The sequence below is a fragment of the Ovis canadensis genome, chromosome 25 (genome assembly GCF_042477335.2).
Source record: "Ovis canadensis isolate MfBH-ARS-UI-01 breed Bighorn chromosome 25, ARS-UI_OviCan_v2, whole genome shotgun sequence".
In the NCBI taxonomy this organism is placed as follows: Eukaryota; Metazoa; Chordata; class Mammalia; order Artiodactyla; family Bovidae; genus Ovis; species Ovis canadensis.
The window spans coordinates 60260214-60286079 of NC_091269.1; the positions used below are offsets into that span (position 1 = coordinate 60260214).

Consider the following 25866-nt stretch of genomic DNA (forward strand, 5'->3'; position numbering starts at 1 on the left):
CACAACTTGACATAATTATGGGCAAAACGATTAAGTGAAGTACAGCAGCCCAGTTTAACCCCGAAGAATCTTCTGTTTGCCCTAATTTTCTGAAAATTTCACTTAAAAGCAAGCTCAAGTTCCCCAACAATTTCCTGTAGAATGTATCCAGGTGAGAGAGAGAAAAAGGAGGGTCAGAGAAAGACAGGCAGACAGATAGAGATCAACAGGGAGAGGGAGAAGAGACAGGGCTGACTTAGAAAGACCAGGGATGGGGGGCGGAATGTGTCCCCCGTGTTGGACGACTCTCCTGTCCTTTCCAAAGCCTTCCTGAGAATAGCACTGCTGCTCCTTTTATACGAAGCTGACAAGCTGTGGTCAGATAATACTTCAGAAATTAATTCAATCTGAAGGAATAAAGTTCTGATGCATGCTATAATATGGGTAACCTCAAAAGCATTACACCAAGTCAAAGAAGCCAGACATGAAAGGACACACACTGTATGATGCCATTGATAAGAAATATCCAGACTAGGTAATTCCACAAAGAGAGAAAGCAGACTCGTGGTTGCCAGGGCTGGGGAAGGTGGGAAGCAGCTCTTTCACGTGGATGGGTTTTTCTGGGGGGAGGTTATGAAAATGTTTTGGAACTAGAGAGAGGTGATGGTTGTGGGACATCTGGAAATTGCCACTGAATTAATTATTCACTTTAAAATGGTTAATTTTAAATGAAGTTCATCACAAGAAACAATTAAATTCTTTAAATTTAGGTATCTTGTGCAAGAGCTCATTTGCCCTTTTCTCAAAGAGTCAGCATCCTCTGAAGGCAGTGACATTCGCCACAGCATGTAAATCTGACAGCTGGAACCTTTCAAAAAAGTAAGTTTGTGGTAAGTTTGTGTTTGCCTCAGTCTTCAACAATTTCAGTTAAAAGCAAGCTCAAGTCCCCCAGTAATGTCCTCTAGAAAGTACCAGGGTGAGAGGGATGATCCCATAAACCCATCTGGAAAAATATCTGGAGATTTTACAGCACCCCCCTACCCCCGACCCAAGGCATTAGGCTGCAACAGAGGTCAAGGCTGATCTCAGCTGCTCCCCACCCCCTACTGTAAAAAGGAAGCTCCAGAGGAGTTAAACATGTGACAAGGACCTATAGCATGTGTCCAGCCCCGTGAGATCCTGGGGACCTGGCTCTGTGAACACAGGGCTCGATTCCGCATCCCTGTGGACCCCTGTGCAGACCGCAGCGAAGGCCGCCGTGTGATCTGGGGCCTCTCGGGCTCCTCCTGGAGGCCTGGCTGCACGCTAAGTTTACCTGGCAGCTGCTGATGCCCACAACCCGCCCCACACCAGTTAAGCCTGGTCTCCAGCATTCAAGCATGCCTGGGGAGGGACTTCCCTGGGGTGCTGCACGTCCACTGCAGGGGACATGAGTTCAGTCCCTGGGTGGGGAACTAAGATTCCCACTCTGTACTATGCAAAGCGCCGCCACCCGCCCCCCCGCCCCCCCAACAAATGCCTGGGGATTTTTAAGAACTCCGGCAAGATTCTGACATAGAGCCAGGTTGCGTGCCACCGACTGTGCCTCTCTGCCTAGCGTCTGGGATTTCGATCGTCACCTGAGGGCACCGAGGCCCAGAGAACAAGCGATGTCGCCGCACAAGCCCTCAGCCAGCCAGGCACGACTCTCCCACCAGCCAGCGCTTGTATGCCTGCCCAGCGGTCGCCCCACTTTGTCTCAGTTATCCCTGGGACAGCCTATTGAAGACTACTGAACCGTCCTTGCTGTTTCTGAATGAACTGCTGGGCTTGACTGCTTCCAAGCAAGATACAGGGCAGCGTCAGGATGCACAGCCTTCCCTGTGATGAGTTTTTGCACCTGTGGCCTGTGGGCAGAGATTCTCACAGAATCTGACTGTCATCAGAGCGCTGAGCTGCTGGAGCCAGGGCCCCTGACAGCCGTGGTCACGTTGAAGGCTCTATTTTTCAGGCAGACGTGAACCCACTCCTGAGTTCAGGGGTCAGGGCTAGGCCACCAGTCAGTGCCCAGGCCTGACCACAGACACCCCTAGGTGCTTTCTGTCAGCTTGTAAGACCGAGATAGCTCCTTTGGGTGGCCTCATCCCCCAAGCAAGAAGCTAAGAACAAAGGTAATCATACTCCACATAGAATAAAATCAACTTCTTACCGAAATATCTGCCTGCAAATGTTCTTCTTTTGCTGGAAGCTGTCGGCAACATGACGGAGCTGGCAGACTGTGTGCAAGTTTTCTTGTATATCCTTTTTATAAAGAACCAACCACATCCTCAAGCAGACAGGCTAATTCCTGTTTTCCAGTAATAGGAGATCAGCATCTATAGAAAAGAAATATATTTAGAATGCCCTTTATCTGCTGCTTTCTTGGATTTCAAACAAGAAGCTTCTCTATGAGGAATTAGTCCTTTAAATGCAAGTGTCCTAGGGATTGTGGAATGGCCTTGGGCAAGTCACAGACCACTGGGTATCAGTTCCTCAAATCTGCAAAATGGGAACAAAGATGAATCACACCTCAGAGCGAATGGAGGGTCAATAAGATGGTGGGTATAAAATGGCAAAGCCCTCCACACACGTCAGATATATCTAATCTTTCCAACCAGCTGGCCTCGATTTAAAAGGAGATGTGTTTTCCAGAGAGCTTCAGAAACAGCTACAAACAGTAACCCGCAAGCGTGAACTGTGATTCCCAAACCCTCACCTCGTGTGCACAGCAGTCCTGTTAGTGGGCAGACGAAGGACACGGACCCCACACCCAGATGGGGAACAAAGCCCCAGTGGCACCCGCGGCAGACCCTCGCCCTGGCACACTGCTGCTCATTCTAAGTCTGGAAATTCAGCAGCAGCATCGCATGTTTCATAGCTGTGGAAAATGACAAAGAAAAAGCCTGATTAGAAAATAGCCAAGTGACATTTACGTAGCCCTCAACATCACTGACACGGTGGTGTTGGCAACCGCAGGAAAGGCAGGGGGCATGTCATCCTATTTAAATACGCAGGGAGTTTACCCAGACTGAGCGCAACTCCTGGGGGCAGGGGCAGCCACCAGAGCGCTCTCTCGACCCCCTTTCTTGTCTCCTTTGCTCCCCTGCCTCTGCTGTGTTGAATTTGCTTCATGTTTGTGATTATAGAACCAATCACTGTTTCTTTTTAAGGTTTTTTTTAATATGAGCCATTAAAAAATTTATTTTATTGAACTTGTTACAATATTGGTTTTGTTTTTTGGCCTTGAGGCATGTAGGGTCTTAGCTCCCTGTTCAGGGATGGAACCCACAACCCCTGCATTGGAAGGCAAAGTCTTAACCACGGGGCTCCTAGGGCGGCCCCCCAGTCACTGTTACACAGATGGAACGCAGCCCGCGCTCACTGTGGGTGTGACTCTTCCACTCCGGGACTGCGGGCTGCTGCACAGCACTCAGCAGGCTGCACCGGGGCCGGGCCACCTTGCTCCATGCCTTGGTGACCAGGCCCAGCTCCCGCTTCTGGTGTTCTCAGGAGAACACAGGGACAGCTCAGTAGAGGGGCCAAGCTTGTTCCGGGGACTGACCTGGGGAAGCTGGGCACAGAAGCTGGTGGGTGAGAGCGAAACTGCTGAAAGAGAACAATGAAGCCCCAGCCGGAGACGGCAGCGTGTCCCTGGGACCAAGTGAACAGTGGTTTGGCTTGCAGAGGGAAGTCAGGGCAAAGAGCAGAGTGAGAAGAGAGATGGAGCCCAGAGTAGAGAGGCAGTGGCAGGGCAAAGCCGAGGAACCAGAGGAGAACCTTGGAACCGGGGCAGCCCTCAGAGGACTTGGGGACAGAGTGACATCTCTTCACACCTCTGAGCACACAAGGCTGGGAAGGTGATGGAGGGGGTGTGGAGTGAGAGGAAGACGCCCATTGCATGACCTGGTGTAGTAGTGGCTTTAGAATTAAAAACTCTGGGTTTGTGTCCAGGTCCAGTTTTTTTTTTTTTTTAAAGTAGCGTAAATATGGACATGTGGCTGAAATAGGGCTACCCGACTTAGCAAATAAAAGTATAGAATGCCCTGTTATATAGTATAAATGTGCTACAAATATTTCAAGGGACATAACATCTACTATAAAGGTACTGTTGCTATTCATTGTTAGTAACTGATCTAAATTCTGATTTAACTCTGTGACCTATATTTTATCTAGGTCTTCTCGCATATGCAACCATATGTCTTCTGAGTCCATTTCTAGACTCATCCAAAAGAGGATGACTAGGTAAGATTCTTTCAGTTGCTGGAAACAAAAAGGACAATTAAAATTGGCTTAGAAGATAAGAGGAGTATTTTGGCTTCTTTATTGAGAAAGTGCCCATGGTACAGACTTCAGGTACAGCTAGATCCAGCAGTTCAACAATGTCAACTGAGTCAGACTCTCCCTCCGCCCCGTTCTCTCGTTTGCTTCCTGAGGTGTCTGCTTCATCTTCATCAAGGCTGCCTTATTAAAAATGCTAGAGTGGAGGCCAAAGTGGCGGAATGGAAGGACCTGAAGCACACCTCCTCCCACAAAAACATCAAAAATACATCTACGTGCAGAACAGTTTTCACAGAGTACTCACTGAACACTGGCAGAAGACCTCACAAAACCAAAGCCGCAGAAAGATCACCATATAACTAGGCAGAACAGAAGAAGAAGAAGGGATTGGGATGGGACCTGTGTACCTGGAAGGGAGCTGGGGAAGAGGGAAGGTTCCCTCATCTTGGGAATGCCCTTCACCGTCTGGGAGATCAGCCAGGATAGACAGGGGACTTCAGAGGCTCAGAGGTGAGTGCGGCAGCCAGCCTGTGGCAGGTAGGGCAGAGAGAGACCAGCACATATGGTCCCGGCCAACTCACTGCACTCCCCAGCCCGAGATGCACGCGAGCCAGTGTGTGCAGTGGCTAGATACAGAAACTCAGGCTTCAGCGGACAGACCAGGGGAGAGGACTTGACTTGGCTGCACAGACAGATGGAAGGGCCTGGGGTGTGGTGCAGACTGCAACTGGGGCTGTATGCGGTATGGATCCTGGGCGCACCATAGGAGCCCCGCTGTCACACTTGTGAATGGAGGGGGCACTTGGCCCTGCCATACCAGCCTTGTTTCGGCATGCTCGGAGCAGGCACGGCTCTCCCATCAGAGGCTCTGGGAGCACGTCAGTGCAGGCAGACTGCCTACATATGGAGGCAGGGCTGAAATCTGAGCCAGTTGCCCATGGGTGCACAGCTTGGAAACTGGGGATGAACGCTGAGTGGACTTCCTGTGGCTGCCTGCGAGATTTAGGCGGAAATGAGAGAGTGCAGCACCTGCGAGACATCCACGCGGATTCCTGGCACACCCCTGGCTGGGGCGGGTCTCCTACCAGCAGTGGTGGGGTTTCCAGGGTACACTTCCTCAGAGAAGGGGCCGAGGACTGGGCTGATTCCCAGCATCACCATGGAGCGCCTGGGTGCACGACTGTGGTGGGCGCTGGTGGACCTGCACCAGTGGCTTTCTCAGCACAGCGTCTGAGGGACACCTGGGCAGAAGGTCTGTATTCTCATGGCTGAAGCGGGGCTGAGAGCAGCGCCAACAACCGTGTGCTCTGTAAGCACACACGAGTGGCGGGTGACGTCACAGGGCACCTGTCCCAGTGGGCAGCTCCTGCGGAGGGATACTCAGTGGCTCCACCCCCAGCAGGCCTCCAGTCCCAGTTATCTCACACTGCAGCTGAGAACTGGATCTGGGGTCTTCTAATTCAACAACTGGGGAGCAGACTCTGCCCTAATGGGCAAAGAGGAGGCCCCACTCAACATCCAGTGCAAACTCTGTTCACAAAGCACCAATCGTATCCCCCACCAAGGTGACAAAGACCAGCACACCCTAAGGAAAAGACATGGCAAGCATCCATACCAAAAACAGCCCTTGCACCAAAAGTAAATAGCCCTTCAAGACCACAGTAGATAACTGTTTTTCCTAAGTTCAGAGTCAGAGAAATATAAGAAAAACAAGGAGAGGAAGTACCCCAATAAAAGAACAAGAAGGAAACAATGAAATAGGCCTTTCCAGTCTACCAGACCCTGAGCTCAAAAGAGGGTAATAAAAATGCTGGAAGGATTAAGAAAAGCTGTTGGTAGAAATGTTGATCGCTGTAACAAGAAACTCGGAACTATAAAGAGGAGCCAATCGGAATTGGAAAATACAACTGCTAAGATAAAAACCAAGCTAAAGACGACAAATAGAAAGCTAAATAATGCAGAAGAATGGATAAGTGATCTGGAACACAGAAATGGAAATCACCCATTCAGAATAGCAGCTAGAAAGACAAATTAAAAAACACACACAATATAGGAAACTCGTGGGATAATATAAAGTGTGCCAATCTACGCATAATAAGGGATTTCAGAAGGAGGAAAAAGAGAAAGGGGACTGAAAACAGCAGAAGTTAAGACAAAGGGAGGATTCTAAAGGCAGCAAAAGAAAAAAAGGAGTAACAAGGACATTATCACTGATTTCTCTGCTGCAGGACAGAAGGGTGTGGCAAGATGTATTCAAAGTCTTGAAAGGGAAAAACCTGCAACCTATATTGTCAGGATACTCTAACCAGCAAGATTATCACTTAGAACAGAAGAAGAAATAACGAATTTCTCAGGTAAGCAAAAACTAAAAGAATATAGCAATACTAAACCCATTGTATTAATAAAAGAAATACTGAAAGTTCTTCTCTAAATAGAAAATAAGCAAAAATCTTCAGGAAAGAGAAAAATCAAATCAGGAAAAGCAAATATAAAGAAAGATTGTATAGAGATCACTTAAAAAGAAAGTACAGTACATAGATTTAAAAACTAAGAAATTTTATGAAAGTGATTATAACTACAAAGAACAGCAAAAGGATAACATGAAGATGTAAAATAGGACATTAAAATCATACAATGTGGGGAAAGAGAGTAAGAAAATTAAATTTTTTTAAAGAATGTGTTTGAGCTTATATGACTACCAGCATAAGCCAAATAGATATAGTAATGTGTTAACATACTTGAAAACCAGAATGACCATAAATAAAAACCATATAATAGATTCACAAAACTAAAAGGAACAGAACTCAAGCATAATGCAAAAGAAAACCATTCAACCACAAAGGAAAAGCAAAAAGAAAAGGAAAGGAACAAAGAAGAAATACAAAATCAACTGGAAAGCGAGGTTTAACATGGCAATAAGTGCACACCTATCAATAATTACCTTAAGAGCCAATGAGCTAAGTGCTCCAAACAAAAGACAGAGTAGCAGTTGTGGTTTAGTCAATAAGTTGTTTTCTGATTCTTTTGGGACCCCGTGGACTGCAGCCCACCAGGCTCCTCTGTCCATGCGATCTCCCAGGCAAGAATACCAGCGTGGGTTGCATTTCATTTTCCAGGGGATCTCCCTGACCCAGGGATCGAAACCATGCCCCCTGCATTGGCAGGCAGATTCTTTACTACTGAGATACCTTGCATTCTTTACACTAACAATAAAATAGAGAAAGAAAAAGTATGAAAAAAAAAAACCCTTTTAAAATTGCATAAAAAGTACTTAGGAATAACCCTGACCAAGGAGGTGGAAGACTTACATGCTGAAGCTATAAAACATCGATAAAGGAAACTGCAGCTGACTCAAAGAAATGGAAAAATAGCCCATGCTCTTGGACTGGAAGAATTAATATAGCTTAAATGGCCAGATTACCCAAAGCACTTTACAGATTTAAAGAGATCTGTATCAAGTTACCCATGAAATTTTTCACAGAACTAGAACAAATAATCCTAAAATGTATATTGAGTCACAAAAGACCCTGGATTACCAAAGCAATTCTGAGGAAAAAGAACTGAGCTGGAGGCATAACCCTCCCAGACTTCAGAGAACATTACAAAGCTACCGGAACCAAAAGAGCACAGCATTGGGACAAAAACAGACATATGGGTCCATGGAGCAGGACACAAAGCCCGGAAATGAACCCATACACCTACAGACAACCAATCTTTCACAAAGAGGCAAGAATAGACAGTGGAGAAAAGACAGTCTCTTCAGTAAGAGGTGCTGGTAAATGGGGAAGCTACATGTAAATGAACGAAATTAAAACAATCTAACACCATACACAAAAATAAACTCAAGATAGATTAAAGACCTACATGTAATACCAGACACTATAAACTCCTAGAGGAAAACTTAGAACACTCTTTGAAAGAAATTGCAGCAAGATTTTCTGATCTGTCTCCTACAGTAATGGAAATAAATGGAAAAATGAACAAGTTGGACCTAATTAGACTTAAAAGCTTTTGTATAGCAAAGGAAACAAAAAGACAACCTATAGCATAGGAGAAAATATTTGCAAATGATGAGCCCAACAAAGGATCAATTTCCGAAATATACAAACAGCTCATATATCTCAGTATTAAAGAAAACAAAGCCCAAAATCTTAAAGATGGGCAGAAGATCTAAATAGACATTTCTCCAGAGAAGACATACAGATGGCCAGCAGGCACATGAAAAGGTGCTCAACATCACTAACTATTAGAGAAATGCAAATCAGAACTACAATGAGACACCACCCCACACTGGCCAGAAAGGCCATCATCCAAAAGTCTGTAAATAATAAATGCTGGAGAGAGTGTGAAGAAAAGGGAACCCTCCTGCATTGTTTGTGGGGATGTAAATTGGTACAGCCACCATGGAGAACAGTGCAGAGATTCCTTAAAAAGCTAAAAACAGAGCTAGCATATGGTCCAGCAATCTCATTCCTCAACAAATATCTGCAGAAAACTCTAACTGAAAAAGATACATGCTCTCTAATGTTCATAGCAGCACTAATTACATTAGCCAAGACATGGAAGTAACCTAAACACCCAATTACAGATGAATGGATAGAGAAAGCAGACAGGACTGTAAGCCTCTGCCTCCTCTGTGTCAAGTGCCCTGGGCAGGCCCCTGCCTCTCACTGCCCACCTGCATCATGAGTACAGGGGCATGATTGTACCATATATAATACGTATGTATCTCTAACATATATATATGAAGGAATATTACTTAGCCATAAAAATGAGCAACACAACATCATTTGCAACAACATGGATGGGCCTAGAGATTATCGTATTAGACGAAATAAGGCATAAAGAGAAACGTAATTTCATATGATATCACTTATATGTGGAATCTAAAATGATGCAAATGAATTCATATACAAAATAAAAACAGACATAGAAAACACACTTATGGTTATTACCAAAAGGGAAAAGGTGGGGGGAAGGATAAATTAGAAATTTGGGAGTAAGAGATACACACTGCTATATATAAAGCAGATAAAAGACAAGGTCCTACTGTATAGCACAGGGAACTATATTTGATATAGTGTATTAATCTATAATGGAAAAGAACCTGAAACAGAATACCCATGTATACATATGTGTGTATCCATGTACATAGAACTAGACCACTTTGCTGTACACCAGACACTAACACAATACCGCAAGCCAAGTATACTTCAATTAAGAAAGATGTCAGGGCAATTCAGCAGGAAAAGGATAGTCTTTTTCATAAATGACATTGGAAAAAAATAGACACAAGGAAAAGAATGAATATCATACACAAAAGCTAACACCAAATGAAGCCTAGCCCTGACATCTCCTTCTGCTTTAGTGACTGTGCCAAAGCCTTTGACTGTGTGGATCACAACAAACTGGAAAATTCTTAAAGAGATGGGAATACCAGACCACCTGACCTGCCTCCTGAGAAATCTATTTGCAGCTCAAGAAGCAACAGTTAGAACCGAACATGGAACAACGGACTGGTTCCAATTTGGGAAAGGACTACGTCAAGGCTGTATATTGTCACCCTGTTTATTTAACTTAAACGCAGAGTACATCATGCAAAATGCGAGGCTGGATGAGGCACCAGCTGGGATCAAGACTGCCAGGAGGAATATAAAAAACGTCAGACATGCAGATGACACCACCCTTATGACAAAAAGCAAAGAGGAACTGAAGAGCCTCTTGATGAAAGTGAAAGAGGAGAGTGAAAAAGCTGGCTTGAAACCCAGCATTCAAAAACAAAGATCATGGCATCTGGTCCCATCACTTCATGGCAAATAGATGGGGAAACAATGGAAACAGTGGAAACAGTGACAGATTATTTTTTGGGCTCCAAAGTCACTGCAGATGGTGACTGCAGCCATGAAATTAAAAGACGCTTGCTCATTGAAAGAAAAGCTATGACAAACCTAGACAGCGTATTAAAAAGCAGAGACATCACTTTGCTGAGAAAGGTCCGTCTAGTCAAAGCCATGGCTTTTCCAGGAGTCATGTATGAATGTGAGAGTTGGACCATAAAGGAGGCTGAGCACCAAAGAACTGATGCATTCTAACTGTGGTGTTGGAGAAGACTCCTGAGAGTCCCTTGGACTGCAGGAGATCAAGCCAGTCCATCCTAAAGGAGATCAGTCCTGAATTGGAAGGACTGATGCTAAAGTTGAAGCTCCAATACTTTGGCTACCTGATGAGAAGGACTGACTCATTGGAAAATTCCCTGATACTGGGAAAGACTGAAGGTGGGAGGAGAAGGGGATGACAGGATGAGATGGTTGGATGGCATCACCGACTCGATGGACATGAGTTTTAGCAAGCTCCAGGAGTTGGTGATGGATGGGAAGCCTGGCATGCTGCAGTCCATCGGGTCTCAAAGAGTCAGACACGACTGAGTAGCTAACACTTTCACTTTACTTTTTCTTCAAAATATTATAATTTCAGCACATAACCAATAAAAGATTATTGATGAGAAAAAAAAATTGCTGGACACCAACTTCAGGAGCTAATACTCCCTCCTTCATGTGTAGCAGGAAGAAGAAACGTATCCCCTTGTGAGCCTCTCAGAAGTGCTGGGAAGCTCTCCCTCTCTATTTCTTCAAACATCTCTTCCCTCATGACCTTGACTGGGCAAACAATCCATCCCTGAAACAATCCTGATGGTTGTGGAAAGTGGTGCGTGGACTGCCTAAAGCCACCTGGTCTCGTCTGCTGGGCGGCGCTGGCTCGCACCGTGCCTCTGGGCTGGTACAGAATAGAGGAAGACGCTGAGAGAGGCCAGGGCGCTGTGATCAAGATGAGGGGAGAAGGGCTCTGAAAATACAGTGTCCCCTGCAGGGTGCTCGAAGGGGAAGGGAACTGAAACTGAGCCGTGTGTGTGTGTGTGTGTGTGTGTGATAACGTTAGTTCTTCCTCTTGGATGTGTTGATGGCCCTTCTTACCTTTCCCAACCCCTGCCCTTCTCCTGGGCAAGTATGTCCCAATCTCAGCTCTGCTGTCTCAGAACAGAGGCCTCCCTGGGGCCTCTGTCCTACCTATGCCAGGCGCCTTGGGCAGGTCCCTGCCCCTCACTGCCCACTTGCACCAGGGGGGAATGGATGCATGTACGAGTGTGGGGGGCATGATTTGCGTCCTGAAGGTTCTGGTTGGAGGTGTGACCTTCACTGACCTCAGCCTGCAGTGGAATGACAAGGGGCACAGGCATCTGCTTTGAGGAAAACCTGGGTGGAAGGGCTGGTATGGTGGATTCTGCTCTCCAGCCGGGGGAGAGGGGCAAGAGAACTGCTCTCTAACCACCCACCCCAGCCCTTGCCTGCTCCTCATCCACCTTTCTCGGCAGCTGTGTTCCAGGGCAGGGGACAGCCCAGTTAAGCTCAGCACCGAAGGGGCACAGCTCCCCTGCCTGTGGCATTGTGCCCTGAAGAACAGTCCTGGAGAGCAAGCTGGGGGATGTCTCAGCCAGGAGCAGCTCTGGCTAGCACCGGCCTCATAGCCAACGGGCTCACTGTAGGGGTGGGTCTGGGAGCACCAGGTCTTCCTGGATTCAGGCCACTGTGCCCTGTACCTGGGCATCACCTCACCCACAGGCATTACTAATAATGACAGCTAGCACTTAGTAGGCAGTGGCTATAGACCAAACACATTAACTTGACAGTAAATATTTCAGTGGGATTGTGAGTCACCCCAAGTCAGAGTTTAATACGGGGAAGGTGTGGGGATTCAAACCCAGATTGCTCTTGCATTCCCTGCCCTCCCGTCCTGCATGGTCCTAGACTGGCCTCCCCGTGGGTTCACCCTCTGGCTCCTCATTCATCTCCTAGCGGGCTCCCTGCTGCCAGCAGGTGTGAGCACAGCGCCCACGACACCCATCACCGGGGGGACATCTGGGCCCAGGAGGCAAGGGGCTGGCCCAGGTTTCCAGGAAAGCTGCCTGGCTCTTGCCAGGCCAGGGTCTGCTCACCTGGTATGGGGGAGCTGGACGCCTCCATTTCCCAGAACCTGTTCGGAGTTCCCTCTTTTTAAGACACTGCCTGGAGGAAGCGCCGGCTCCCTGCCCCCTCTCGTCACCCCGGAGGCCCTCCGTGGCCTTGGCCCTGCCCCCAGACCCCATGTGACCAGCGGGCAGGGGAGGCGGGCAGGACCAGGAGGAAGCTGCCCAGGACGAACATCGTCAGTCGGATCCAGGCTCCCCGGCTCCTCAGGGCCTCTGGGGATGGTGCGCTGATGGCCATCCTTGGCCTGCCAAGAGGCTGCCGCAGCCTCGGCTCAGGAAATATTCCACGGGTGCGGCTGACCTCTGCCAGGAAAGGATGGGGCAGGGCGGCTCGCAGTGGCGAGCCTGGGGTTTGACTTGGTGCAGCGCGCCCCCTGGTGGCCTCCCTCATGCACTGCTTCCCACGCCCCGGGACCTCTCCCTCGCAGCCCCATCTCTGCATCCCTCCCGGCCGCTGGACCCGCAAACGCCGACTCGCCCCACCCTCGTCTGTAGCCTCACCTTTCCTGGGGCCAGGGGCGGCTCGCAGGGTATACGGGCTTCCTGGGACTTCCTGTGCAGGCTTCCTCCGAGCAGAGCCCCTGAATTGCGCACAGCTGATCCAGTTCTGCCTGGAGCGAGGGGAGGAAGTTGGGGCCGCAGAAGTCATTAGCAGGGGAGGAGCCCGCAGGTTGCAGGGGGAGGAGCTGGGCCACTTTTCGAAGTCCCAGCATCGCCCAGATCTCCCCAGTCCGCGGACTGGGAAGCAGGTCGGAAACATTCCGTCCATTTCCCAAGGTGACAGATTGCATCTCTGAGGCTTGCAACCAAGGTCTGCCGCTGATTGCGAAGCTTTTGAAAATCAAGGCTGAGGAGGGAACTAGGCGGGTGGCCCTCCGTCTCCTGCCTCCAGAGGGGCTCTGGTCGGCAAAGAGCCCCCTTTGCCGAGAGTGGACTCAGAGTGGCCCCTCACTCTTGTCCTCCCTGACCAAGGCAGGGGGAGCTGGCCCTGGACCGGTAGCCCTGGAAAGCCTGATTTGGCATCTGGGCAGAGCGGGGGCTGGGGTGGAGGCTCCATCATTCCAGGCTCAGGGAGGGGACGATGGCTAAGGCGGGTGATCACTCACCCTAATCACTGCAATAACCTCTTGCCAGCCCTTGGGGACTGCTGGGAGTGGGGCGGGCTGGGCCATCACCCTAATCACTGCAATAACCTCTTGCCAGCCCTTGGGGACTGCTGGGAGTGGGGCCGGCTGGGCCATGGTGGAGATGCACCTCTGGCACAGGTAAGGAGGCCCATGACCTGAGCGAGGGCCAGAGCTCAGGGATCCTGAGGAGCAGGAAGTCATGTCCTGCTCTTGGCCTTCCTGGGGGGACTCAGCTGGAAAGCAGCAGACCAGGCCCTCTCTGTACTTGCGCCAAGGTGGGCTAATGCTCTGTCCAGGCCTTCTGGGGGAGACTGGAGCTGGCGTGGAAAGAACGACGCTGTTAGAGTCAAGCACCATTGAATTTGAGTCCTGTCGTGGACACTTCCCAGCTGGGTTAGTCACCCTGTCCCTCTGCACCCCATTCCCAATCTGTAAAATAATAATAATAATATAGCTGACTCCAGGGTCTGTGGTGAGGATTGAGGAGTTAAGTCATGCAGAGAACTTGGTTACAGGCTGGTGCTAGTTCTCATGGCCGTGAGGCCTCAGCACTGAACAGGGACCCATGAAGGGCTGGTTTCCTCCATCTTCAGTGGCAGCATTAATTAAGGCAGTGTTTAGTTCTTAAACTGGGTTTCCTGCACAGTTTAATAAACTCTGTATTGTAATTTAACACAATAAATGAAAAAGTAAGCCCTTTTTAGAAGGTAGGATTACCACTTTAAAGTCAAACTCTCCCAAGTAATTTTAATGCCTGAGTTGGAATTTGTATTTAAAATCAAATTGGCAGCAGGTGACACAGAACGTGTCTGTAATGTTTAGCATGCTGGGCCCTGTGAAGCAGATCTCTGGGGGAGCCAGCAGCCACCGTGTGGGACTTTTCTGAGACCTCCTGGGTGACTGGGCAAGGACCCACACCCTCAACAGGAATCTGTGCCCATCACTGAGTTAACTGGCTTCCATGAAAGGAAAAGTTCTGTGTAGGGGATCTGTGGACCTAAACCCCCCCCAGAAATCAGGGTGACCACACAACAATCCTCTGGAGGCCTCTGTTCAGTGAGCCAGTGAACCCCAGCAGTCACAAATTCACCTAGAAAGACACTGTAAGTCACATTTCATTAAAAATTTCTAGGGGATTTTTGTTTGTTTGTTTTTTACCCAGCAAAGTTGTTTGGTTTTTCTAGTTGCTATAAGTTATAAGCATTGGAAGGCTACATATTGTTTTATGAATTGAAGTATTGAAGTTGATGCTGGAGCCCAGAGATTGCTTCCGCCTTCTTTTGAAGAGGTTTCCCACTATTAGGTAGAAGAAACACTGGAACATGGGGCCTTAGTTCGCCAGCCAAGAGTCCCACCTGAGAGCTATGGTAAAGCATCTTCCTCTCTTGTAAGGTTCTGGGGACCATCCCCCAGTGCTCACGTTGCTACTCACATACACATCCCAGCTGAGTAGACGGTGGTGGTCCAGTGGCTAAGCCTCTGTGCTCTCAATGCCCGGGGCCCAGGTTCAAGCTCTGGTTAGGGAACTAGGTCCCACATGCCACAGCTGAGTTCATGTGCCGCAGTGGAGGTTGAAGATCTCATGCGCTGCAACTGGAACCCGGTGCAGCCAAACAAACAAATACTAGGAAAAAAAGAAACACCAAGCCAATTATAATGTGAAAGTGTTCGTTGCTAGCCCACCAGGCTCCTCTGCCCATGGAGTTCTCCAGGCAAGAATCCTGGAGTGGGTAGCCATTCCCTTCTCCAGGGGACCTTCCTGACCCAGGGATCAAACCCGGTTCTTCTGCATTGCAGGCCGTTCCACCAGCGAAGCCCAGTTATAACAGGGGTACCGGGTAATCCTGACTGTAGTTGGCAACTGTGGCCGCGAGATGGCGGGCTCCACCCACGGCTTCCAGCACTCCTGGGCTTGTCAGCGGTGAGCCGCCACCAACGTGAGGACGCCCTTCTGTGCGGGTGGGAGAGGCTCTGTGGCCTCAGGGAGCTGAGGAGTCACCTGCGCAGCACCTATGATGCAGGGAAACGCATGCTCCTGGGGGAGTTCAGGGCTGGGACTAGGGGAAGGCACGTGAGGCGTGTAGGGTACAAATTTTAAGGAGGCTGTGTGTGCCTCACTTGTTTCATCCAGGCCCCGGGTCCACGGAGCTGGGACGGGTATGTGAGTAGCAACATGGGCACCGGGAAATGGTCCCCAAGACCACAGCGCAGAGGAAGGCGCTTTCCTGTAGCTCTTGTGGCTGGGCGCTGAGGCCTGCTGCCCTCGCGGTGCGGCCAGGACCGTCAGCTGTGCTTTCTGGGAGGGACTAGCAGGATGCGCAGGGTGCTGCCCCACCCCAATCCCGCTCGAGTCAGCGGCCAGCCGGAGGGTGGCAGGCGGAGGCCGTGGGCTGCGGTGGCTGCGGAGCGCCGCCCTGGAGGCCCCTCTGCTGGCCTGCAGCGCCCCGCGGCTCCGCTGAGACAGAGGAGGAACGGCTGTGTTCTACCAGAAGCACCGTGGCGCTGGCAGCTGTGGCAGGTGGGTCTCTGCCCGTGGGCTGAGTCCTCGGTATCACTGATGACACTGAGAAAAAGCAGCGGGCAGGGTGGCCCCTGGAAGCTGGGTGAGAAGAGCCGATCGGTGAAGAAGGCATGGGATGTCTGCTGTACCGGTGGAGGAAGAAGTCAGCAGACATTTTGGTAAGTCTAAATCATCATTATGTGTAAAAGAAATGAGAGTAGCGAATCAAGGTGGGGGTGTGAGGAACAGGGTGGAAACAAAATCGCATAAGACACGGTAGCCAATTCTGAGCACCCGCAGCAAGACGGGGAGATTCGGAGTGCTGAGACTCCGGGGATTTGGCTTTGCTCTGGTGAGCACTGTCCAATATGGATACAAGCTGAGCCACGCATGTAATTAAAACTTTGTTAGCAGTCACCTTCAAAAGAGAAGGAGGTGAAATTAGTTTAATATATTTTATTTAACTCAAAATTTGCAAAGTTTTATAAATTCAACATGTAATCAATATAAATATTACTACTGAAAGATTTTATATTCTTCATATACTAATTTTTCCAAGATCTGGTATGTTATTTACATTTATAATGTAAATCTCACTTTAGATGCTAAGTTTCCATTGAAATATTTCACCTATATTTAGATTTCACCAAAGTTAGTGTTGACAGAGGTGATTCATCTATCCAAATTGCTCCAAACATTTGTAAAAGCTTTTCAATAACTGGATTGTGTATCAATTTTAAAATTATAATTTAAATTCATTAAAATAAAAGTAAATGGTTTGGTTGATCCCATTTCAACTGCTAAATAGCCAAAGAAGGCTAAGCCCTACTGTATTGCACAGTGAGGCACTAGACATTTTAAAGTCAAATATGAATGCTAAAATTTGAAGAGTAACAGGTGAAGGAGCAGAATGTCTAACTCCTAAACCAGTAGAGGGAGATAGAGACAGAAAAAAGGACTAATGCATTCAACAGGAGGAAGAAAGGGGGGAAAAACCTGAAAGGACAATCATGGCAAAGGAAAACCCCAAGAAGAAAGTAAAATATAGGTGTAACTCTCTCAGTATCATAGTGGATGTAAATAGATTAAGCTCACATATTAAAAGCTAGAGATACTTAGGTTTGATTTTAAAATTATAGCTGTATGCAAAAGACTTAAACTATATGAACACAGAAATATGGAAAATAAATGAATTAAAAAGGATACACCAGCCAAATACTAGCTACAAGAAAACTTTGTAGTAATACTAATATGAAATAGAATCAGGAAAGAGCTTTATTGAGGACAACGATTGTCAATGCAAGATGATAAGAGGAACAAGTCTCAGAGATGCAAAAGTCTTGAACCTATATGCACCTAATAGCAAAGCCTGGGAGGCAGAAAAGCAATCAGATGAGCCAGTTTCCTGGTTTTGATATAGCAGTATGTTTACTTGAGATGTAGTCACTGGGGGAGACTAGGGGAAAGGTATTGGGAACTCTGGGTAATTTTTACAACTTCCTGTGAATCTATTATCATTTCAAAATGAAAAGTTTAAAACATAGAATATGAAATAGTGAATACTCACTAAAAGCAACTATATACATTCCTAATCTATTATGTATGCACATAGAAAGGTCATCTTAGGATGTTAAAACTTTGCTAATGTGTATTATTAATCATCCTTTTAAAGATTTCTCTAAAGATCAAAAGGCAAAATGCATATGATAATTAGTATATATAATTCCCCTTCTCCCATCAAGAGGTGGGACATGATGCTCTGAAATTTCTGCACATAGCCTCTAAGAAATCTGTCATCTTCATTTTCTCTCCCTGGGAGTTCAGCTGCCCTGTGGTTTAAAGCATGTGTTCTAGTCCAGTGAGTGATGAGAGGCCATGTGGTGAAGGAAAAGTTGTCAGGAGCACCGAGGTAGTAGTCTTGTGAATAAAGATTCTTGGATATTCCAGCCCCTCCCAGCCCCCGAGTGAATGCAGGCGGTGGCCCCCAGCCTGCACTATGTGAAGTGAAAGAACTGCCCAGCTGAGCCCTGGCTGCTTCCTGTCCCATGGAATCGTGTGATACGATAAACAGCTATTCTTTTAAGCCATTATATTTGCCACACACCAGTAGATATCTGAGACACTCTTTGATAAAACTTGGAAACATTGACAATTAAACATTTAACTGAGCACCTACTGTTTGCCAGGTTCTGTGCTCCAGGCAGGGGGTACGGAATGAGCAAGAAAGAGTCCCTGACTCAAGAGCTCACAGACTGGGAAAGCAAGGAGGCAACGCTAACAGCGATTCGCAGAACAGACACAGGGGGGCAAGCGTAAGGTGCTCTAGGGGCAGGGGAGGAGAAAGACTCCTACCCCAGAAAGGCAGGAGTGGGGATAAGACATCTCTCCCTGTTGCTCCACCCTGCGATGACTGCTAGGGGCATTCTGTGACATGTCCCTTCAGTATATTATGTGGACAGATTTTGCCATGAATGCAACAATAATGCTGGTTATAGATAACGCGGAAGACTTGCCATATACCAGGTGCTGAGAATCCCCACTGTCCTCACACCCACCCATGAAGAAGGGTATGGCTGGGGCCCCTCGTGCCGATGAGAAAGCTGAGGCTTAAGGAGCTGACGGGACTTGCCCAAGGTCAGGCAGCTAACGAGGTGTGGAGGCAGGACTCAACCCAGGTGCTCTGATCCCAGGGCCGGTCTCACAGCCATAACGCCGCCAACCTGCTCCTCGTTCTTGTTTAGTCACCGTGGGTGTGCTAAGCCACTCAGTCGTGTCCGACTCTTAGTGACCCTGTGGACTGTAGCCCTCCAGGCTCCTCTGTCCATGGGATTCTCCAGGCAAGGATACTGGAGTGGGTTGCCATGCCCTCCTCCAGGGGATCTTCCCGGCCCAGGGATTGAACCTGTGTCTCCTGATTGACAGGTGGATTCTTTACCACTGAACCACCTAGGAAGCCCCAGTCTGCTCCTTAGGTGAACATATAAATCAAGCATTTCATCATGGTACTAAAAATAACATCTGAAATGGCGTGTTAATGACGGTATAACAGGTTGTTTTAACGCCTCCTATAGTCGAACAGTTCACATCATTTCCAGCATGCAGAGAGTATTTACACACAGATGCTTGCTTTCGTGTTCATTTATGTCCCCACCTTCCTCCATTATTTTAGAAAGATTTGAGGTAGATATATAAGAAATGTTTTCTGAATAGTGGGTCATTTCCTTAGGAAAGGTTCACAGAAGGGTACATAAAATGGAGTTTGGGGTTTTCCTAAAAGAGGGTCTGAAGGAAAAGGGCAGTCTCTGTGGGTCATAGCCACACAGTCATGTCCAGCCCCAAGCAGCGAGCGATCATTCCCACATTTCGTGGTTCTCCAGAAGGACAGAAAGGTGCCTCTTCAGAGGACCCTGCCAGAGTGAGCTGTAATGAAACTGCCTGTCAGTGTTCTTCAGAGCCTGGTGAACCCGCAGCTGAGGTGTGAGGATTCAAATGTGCTCCCTGGGCTGGTGCCCCACTGGGTGTGAGCAGGAAGCAGAAGCGGCCTTGCCTCCCGTCCCGTCCTCATGCTTCAGGGTCAGGCCAGCCTCCGCAACGGCTCCGGCGCTGGCAGCTTCCCGTGGTCTCTGGGGGAGCCTGGCAGTGGGGGACCCTGTGTTGTTTGGGCTACAGGTTCTGTTGGCAGTTGGTGGTGGGGGCAGGGACCTGCCTTCAGAAGCAAGCCCTTCCACTGCGCCTGCACACACTCACAGATGCCCCAGCAGGCCAAGGGGGAGGGATCGGCAGCCCCGTTTTAGAGATGTGTGGGTGAAGGCTCAGAGAGGCGTGACCTGCCCAGCCAGCACTGCTGTCTCCCAGCCTTTATTTCCCTGTCCTCCATGAAGAGTCCTAGCTGTCCTTCTGATGAGTGCTATGGCCCCTGGGACCACACTGGCCCTGGAGCATGGGAGGAGAAGGCGTTTCTCTCCATTTTCTCCTAATTTCCTATGTGATATAATGGTGGAAGCAGCGAGCCTCTGAGATAGAGCTGTGCTGGTAAACGCTAACAACTGGCTCTTGAACAATCTATCTGCCTAAGTTTATTATAAATTTTACTGATGTGTGCCACATAATTTAGAAATAATAAGGAAATATATGATTTTCTATTGCAAATTCTATATGGCCAATTGATTCTTATAGAAAATACTCATTAATTTTTGCCAAACTCTTGACTATGTAGCCAGGATATAGTCTCAGTTAACCTTATTTGACAAATGGAGTTGCATCCTGATACCCAAGGCTTTGCCAAATAATTTCTTATCATTAAATGTAATATGTAAAACTATTTCTCATCCTCATACAGATTATATTCCTTAAACAGTTTTCAGATTTAGCACTATGTATGTCAGAACTTTCCTCCATTGCCAAGGTTCTGAGTGACTTTGTTGAACTGGATAATTATTTTCAGATGCTGGAAAAATATTTTCTCAGTTTTTTAAGTGCTATTCACAACACGATAGCTATAGACTCAGCACAATTTAAATTTTATCTACGTTACTAATACAGAATGCTGAGCTGGATGAAGCACAAGCTGGAATCAAGATTGCAGGGAGAAATATCCATAACCTCATATATGCAGATGACACCACCCTTATGGCAGAAAGCAAAGAAGAACTAAAGAGCCTCTTGATGAAGGTGAAAGAGAAGAGGAAAAAAACTGGCTTAAAACTCAACATCCATAACTAAGATCATGGCATCTGGTCCCATCTCTTCATGGCAAATAGTTGGGGAAACAATGGAGATAGTGAGTGACTTTTTTTTGGGGGGCTCCCAAATCACTGCAGATAGTGATTGCAGCCATGAAATTAAAAGACGCTTGCTCCTTGGAAGAAAAGCTATGACAAACTTAGATAGTGTATTAAAAAGAAGAGACATTAGTTTGCTGACAAAGGTCCATCTAGTCAAAGCTATGGCTTTTCCAATAGTCATGTATGGATGTGAGAGTTGGACTATAAAGAAAGCTGAACGCCAAAGAATTGATGCTTTTGAACTATGGTGTTGGACAAGACTCTTGAGAGTCTCTTGGACAATAAGGAGATCCAACCAGTCAATCCTAAATGAAATCAACCTTGAATATTCATTAGAAGGACTGATGCTGAACCTGAAGCTCCAATACTTTGGCTACTTGATACGAAGAGCTGACTCATTGAAAAAGACCCTGATGCTGGAAAAGATTGAGGGCAGGAGGAGAAGGGGATGACAGAGGATGAGATGGTTGGATGGCATCACCGACTCAATGGACATGAGTTTGAACAAACTCCAGGAGATGGTGAAGGACAGGGAAGCCTGGTGTGCTGCAGTCCATGGGGTCACAAAGAGTTGGACACGACTGAGCAACTGAACAACATTACTAATGCTTTCTCCACTACTGTCTTAAGGTCAGTCAACAAAACAATAATTTAAGCACTTGTTGGCAGCATTTTCCAGTTTCCATAGTGTAAATTCTCCCACCGTGGCCAGCTTAAAAAATACCAGCATGACATCCCTAAGTGCAGAGTTGGGAGGTGTGCATCAGGGCACCGTTAGAGAGCATGCCCACCACGCAGCTGTGTGAGGCGCTGGTGGCCGCAACAGAACCCAAGGCCAATGTAACTAAATGAGTTGATTCTGAGTACTTACTACCTTTGTTTTAAATATGATTTGTCTATTGATAAGTTTATATAACATGTAGTTAACTGTGAAGCGTTAATAACACAGGAATATTTTCCTTTTCTCTGAGTCAATCATTTTTTTGGTTCTAGAGTGAATATTTGAAACCACAATATTGTCAATGTGGTTTATTCATTTTCTAGTTTTTAGAGTCAGTGTATGGATAAAGCAAGGAAGATTCTTTTAGTTAGCTAACAGAAATATTTTAAACTGTGATGATATGAAAACAATGATATAAGAAGCAAAAATAAGGGGAGGGGGAAAGAAAGAAGACTAGCTAAGCTAGTGTCCTGGTCTTGCAGAGCAGCAAACAGTCTTAATGTAGTTCACGGAAAAGTGAACATACTGTTCAAAGCCAGAAAGAAAATTATAGCGGGAATTATAAAAATGCAATGAACAAAGCTGGAAAGGCAACATTTAGAGGAATAAAAAATATAATTACAAATCAGGAAGGCATATAGGAGAGGGAAAAAATAGTGTAAGCATGCTAATTTTCTTATTTTTCAAGTCTGCAGGTCTAAAGCTACATTCTAAAATTAATCCTAAAGGCAAAGTGTTAAAGTTGTAACGGTAACCATCAGAAGATCGAAAAGCAATTGCTTTTAGTCATTATTTGGGCAAAGGGGAGAACGATCATAGACAAAAGGGAAAGTACTTTTTATGTTCTTATAAACTGAATTTTACTTCCATGTGTAGGTATAATTTTACAAGTAAAAGTTACCAAAAAACAAAAACATAAGTACTGTTAAAAACAGGGGCTCAGATGGTAAAGAATCTGCCTGAAGTACAGGAGACCCGGGTTCCATCCCCTGGAGAAGGGAATGGCAACCCGCTCCGTGAAATCTCATGGACAGAGAAGCCTGGCAGGCTCCAGACCATGGGGTTGCAAAGAGTCAGACTCGACTAAATGACTTTCACCTTCACTTTGCACTGTTTTAAAAAAAAAGCAACTTCTGACCTGGCCTATATATTTTGAGGTAATCCCTTTTACAGTATAGTTTGCTTTCGACCACATATGCAAACATCCCGAAAGGCCTGAAGTCGTATTCAATCCCTTTCCAGTCTCCAGGGGCTCCACCTCTGCTCGCCAGCCAGGGGGATTCTCCTGTGACACAGGGGAGTGGCCACACATGTTCACAACGTTCTGCACATTGTACTTAGCCATGCGATGCAATCTTAGAAATTATTCTTCATGACCCTGAATTCGTGTGCATGGAAAGTCCAGGGTGGTTAGACTCCTTATCCAGAGCCCTGCGTTTTGGCGGCTTATTATGGCAAGTTCCTGTTTCGCTCGTCTCTCCTCCCCTCCCGGGAAACGCTGTGCTTCCCCGTGTAAGAAGTCCATATGCCTAAGGCTCCCACCTTAGAGAACCTCACGGCTCCCAGTACCTCCAGCAGGGGGCAGTATACAGCCTGGAGGAGGGGGCCGGTTTCCCAGAAATTTAGGGGCAGGGCGGGGCGAGGAAGGACCCCCTCCCCACCACCCCGCCCCTTGTTAGTCCCTTGAGGTCCCTCGAATTGTTCTCTGTAGTCACCCCAAGCAGGGCCCTAATGGGAAGGGGAGGGTGCCCTGACCTGCCAGCTTTACATAGGGACGCACATGTAATTCTCATCAACACGCAATCCCTATGACATTGCTTTAATTGTCTTCATTTTCAGATGAGGAAACAGTCTCAGCGCAGTTAACGAATGTCTTCCCTCCTGCTCTTCCCCGTGCGCTCCCCAGCACGGTGTGGCTGGTCCTGGACCCGTCCCTTCCCCAGGCAGGCCTCGTGGCCGCTGCGAACGATGCTCTGGGCGTGGGGGTGGGGGCGGGGGAGAGCACAGGTCCATGTGAGCCCACAGCCTCTGGTGGGAAATGTGGCCGCCCTGCTCCTGCTGGTGCGTGGCGCTCACGTTGACCTCTTGCGCAAGGTCTTGATCTGCAGGGCACGTCCGGGAGCTGCGCCTGCGCGGAGGCCCACAGGGCCGCAGACCACCTGGCAAGGTGGCTGCTGAAGCGTGCAGCCAGCCCCACCTGCAGTGCCCCGTGCGCGCCTCTTCCAATGTAACCGAAAGTTCCTACCCGGAGGGGGCTGTGCCAAAGCAGGGGCCCCCAGGAAGGCTGTGGAAGCGCTGCGGTCTGCGCCCTGAGACAGAGGACACAGGACCCCAGGACTGGCCCCGGGGCGTGATACAGCTGCTTCCCTCCCTTTACATCATCTCATCAATCTTGGCGGGAGCTAGCAGGCAGGCTCCTCCACAGAGAGGCATCCGACCTTGACAGAGTTCACACCTCCAAGAACGGAAGCTCGCTCACTCTGCCCTTTCTGCTCCACCGCCCTGCCTCTCAGCGATGTTCTTGGGGAAGGGTGGGGAAGTGCTGCTAAGCTCACCCAGCCCCTCCGAACCCACCAGCCTCAGCCTCCCAGGCCTGGGGCTCTCGCTCCCTCCAGAGTCAGACATGGGAGCGTGTTACTCAGCATCTCCTCCAGCTCAAGGAGAAAACATGTTTGGCTGTCTCAGCAGTGACTGGCTGCAGATGACCACTTTGTGGGGGGGTGAGCGTCTGGCTGGGGTGCAGACAGTGAGACTCACAGATGAATCAGCCTCTCCTGCACCCCTCCCCCTCCATGCCATTGTAGCTGGGCTGCCAGGTTCACCCAGCGTGAGATGGGTGGGCACTTCCCCCGCCAGCGATTGTTCAGACCAGGGGCCTGACCCACTGGCCCACAGGGACCTAATCACAGTCACTTCCCAGGTCCCATCTGGGCCACGTTTGGTTGGTCCAGGTGTTGTTCACTGATCCAAACAGAGATGGGGAGTAGAGAGCATCTCTGTGAGGCTGGACCTCATGTGAGGAGGACCTGGGGCTGTGTTCTGCTGTGCGTGCTGTGAGCCAGGGAGGGAGCCAGCCAGTCCCTCATGTGGAAAGATGCACAGGGTGGGAAGTAGAGAACAGTGCCTCCTGCTTGCCAGGACCAAGCCAGCCACTAGCTTTCCGTGCCCCCCACCAAAAACCTACCCAGTAAGTTGTGTAGAAGAAGCACCAAGAGTCCAGGTAGCTGGGTGGGGGTTGGGGGGCCAGGGTGTCAAGGACACACCTCCCATCCAGACCGTTCCTAAGGCTTCACTAAGGAGAGTGGAGCAAAGTCTTATCTCTGGAAACTGTCTCTTCGTTCTATACTCCAGCCTCCCTCCAAGATGTCCAAGCCACCATGCCCAGGCACCGCCGCCCACCAGCGTCCTCACTTAGCGCATGCCCATGGAGTCAGTCCTAGTTCTCAGCCTGGCCTCTGAGGGTGCATATCAGAGCCTTGGACGCCCCTGCCCTGTCTCATCCTACTGCTCACCACCCAGCAGAGCTGAGCATGCTTCCATCCCGGGCTTCCCCTCTGGCACATCCTTCCTCAGGGTGTCTCCCCCTTCCTGCCTGTCTGCTTCTGGGGGAAGGGGGGCCTCCAGTGCCATCTCCCAGCAGTCTCTGTCCTCTCGGTGCCAGGGGAGGTGTTTCTGACTACTTTGATGTGCTTGGAACTTTATTCTCAGGTTACCTAGATACCCTCTTAGGAGCATTAGAGTTTTAGCTTTTCCTTTTTTTGATTGTGGTCCATTTTTCAAGTCTTTATTGAATTTGTTACAATATTACTTCAGTTTTATTGTTTGGGTTTTTTGGTCACGAGACATGTGGTATCTTAGCTCCCCAACCAGGGATCAAACCCACACCCCCCCGCGTTGCAAGGCAAAGTCTCAGTCACTGGACCACCCGGGACATCTGTAGCCTTTTCATTTCATCTAAGAAACACCTTGATTTTTTTCCTATGTGGGATGAGGTAGGAATGAGACTGATACTTTTGTCATGGAGATTCACATTGTTTCTTGAGTAAGTACTATTTCTTGAGTAAGTTTCTCATGAATCTTTTCAGAACCCAGTATTTCCCTTTCCGTATTGCCAGAAGCTGCAGTCTTCTCCAGTTCCAAGTCTGGTTCTTCCTGATGTGCTCACTGTGGTCCCATGAGATCTTCCTGAAATGAGAATCTTTAGGGAGGCCCTGATTTCTATTAGTGGCACATTAATGGTGTGAGGGCATAAAGTCACTCAGAGTTAAACTGAAGTTTCAGCCCTCTATTGCTACTTCCCCAAAATAAAACCGTTTTGGCGTGACAGATGTGTGGCTATACATAGCGGCTGAGATCTGTATGGTGTGTGTGTGTGATATCTGTAAATTCCCTAAAGACAGGCTGGATCTTATCAGCCCAACAGCTTGCACAGTGTC

The 25866-nt window shown here is 48.2% G+C and overlaps 1 protein-coding gene across 6 annotated transcripts in view; it reads right to left on the reverse strand.

Annotated features, from left to right (window-relative positions):
• Positions 1-12964, reverse strand: part of ARHGAP22 (Rho GTPase activating protein 22) — a 181490-nt gene extending 168526 nt beyond the window's left edge. For 2 of the 6 annotated variants that reach the window (XM_069572442.1, XM_069572439.1), the window contains exons 1-3: positions 12800-12964; positions 2714-2875; positions 2168-2333 (exon numbers count right to left, since the gene is read on the reverse strand). In XM_069572442.1, the coding sequence (XP_069428543.1) occupies positions 2168-2219 (52 nt within the window). In that variant the 5' untranslated portion in view covers positions 2220-2333; positions 2714-2875; positions 12800-12964. Of the gene's footprint in view, positions 1-2167; positions 2334-2713; positions 2876-12265; positions 12401-12799 lie in introns of those variants that run through there. The other 4 variants (XM_069572450.1, XM_069572447.1, XM_069572443.1 and 1 more) reach the window with 3 other exon arrangements.
• Between the last annotated feature and the right edge of the window lie 12902 nt (positions 12965-25866).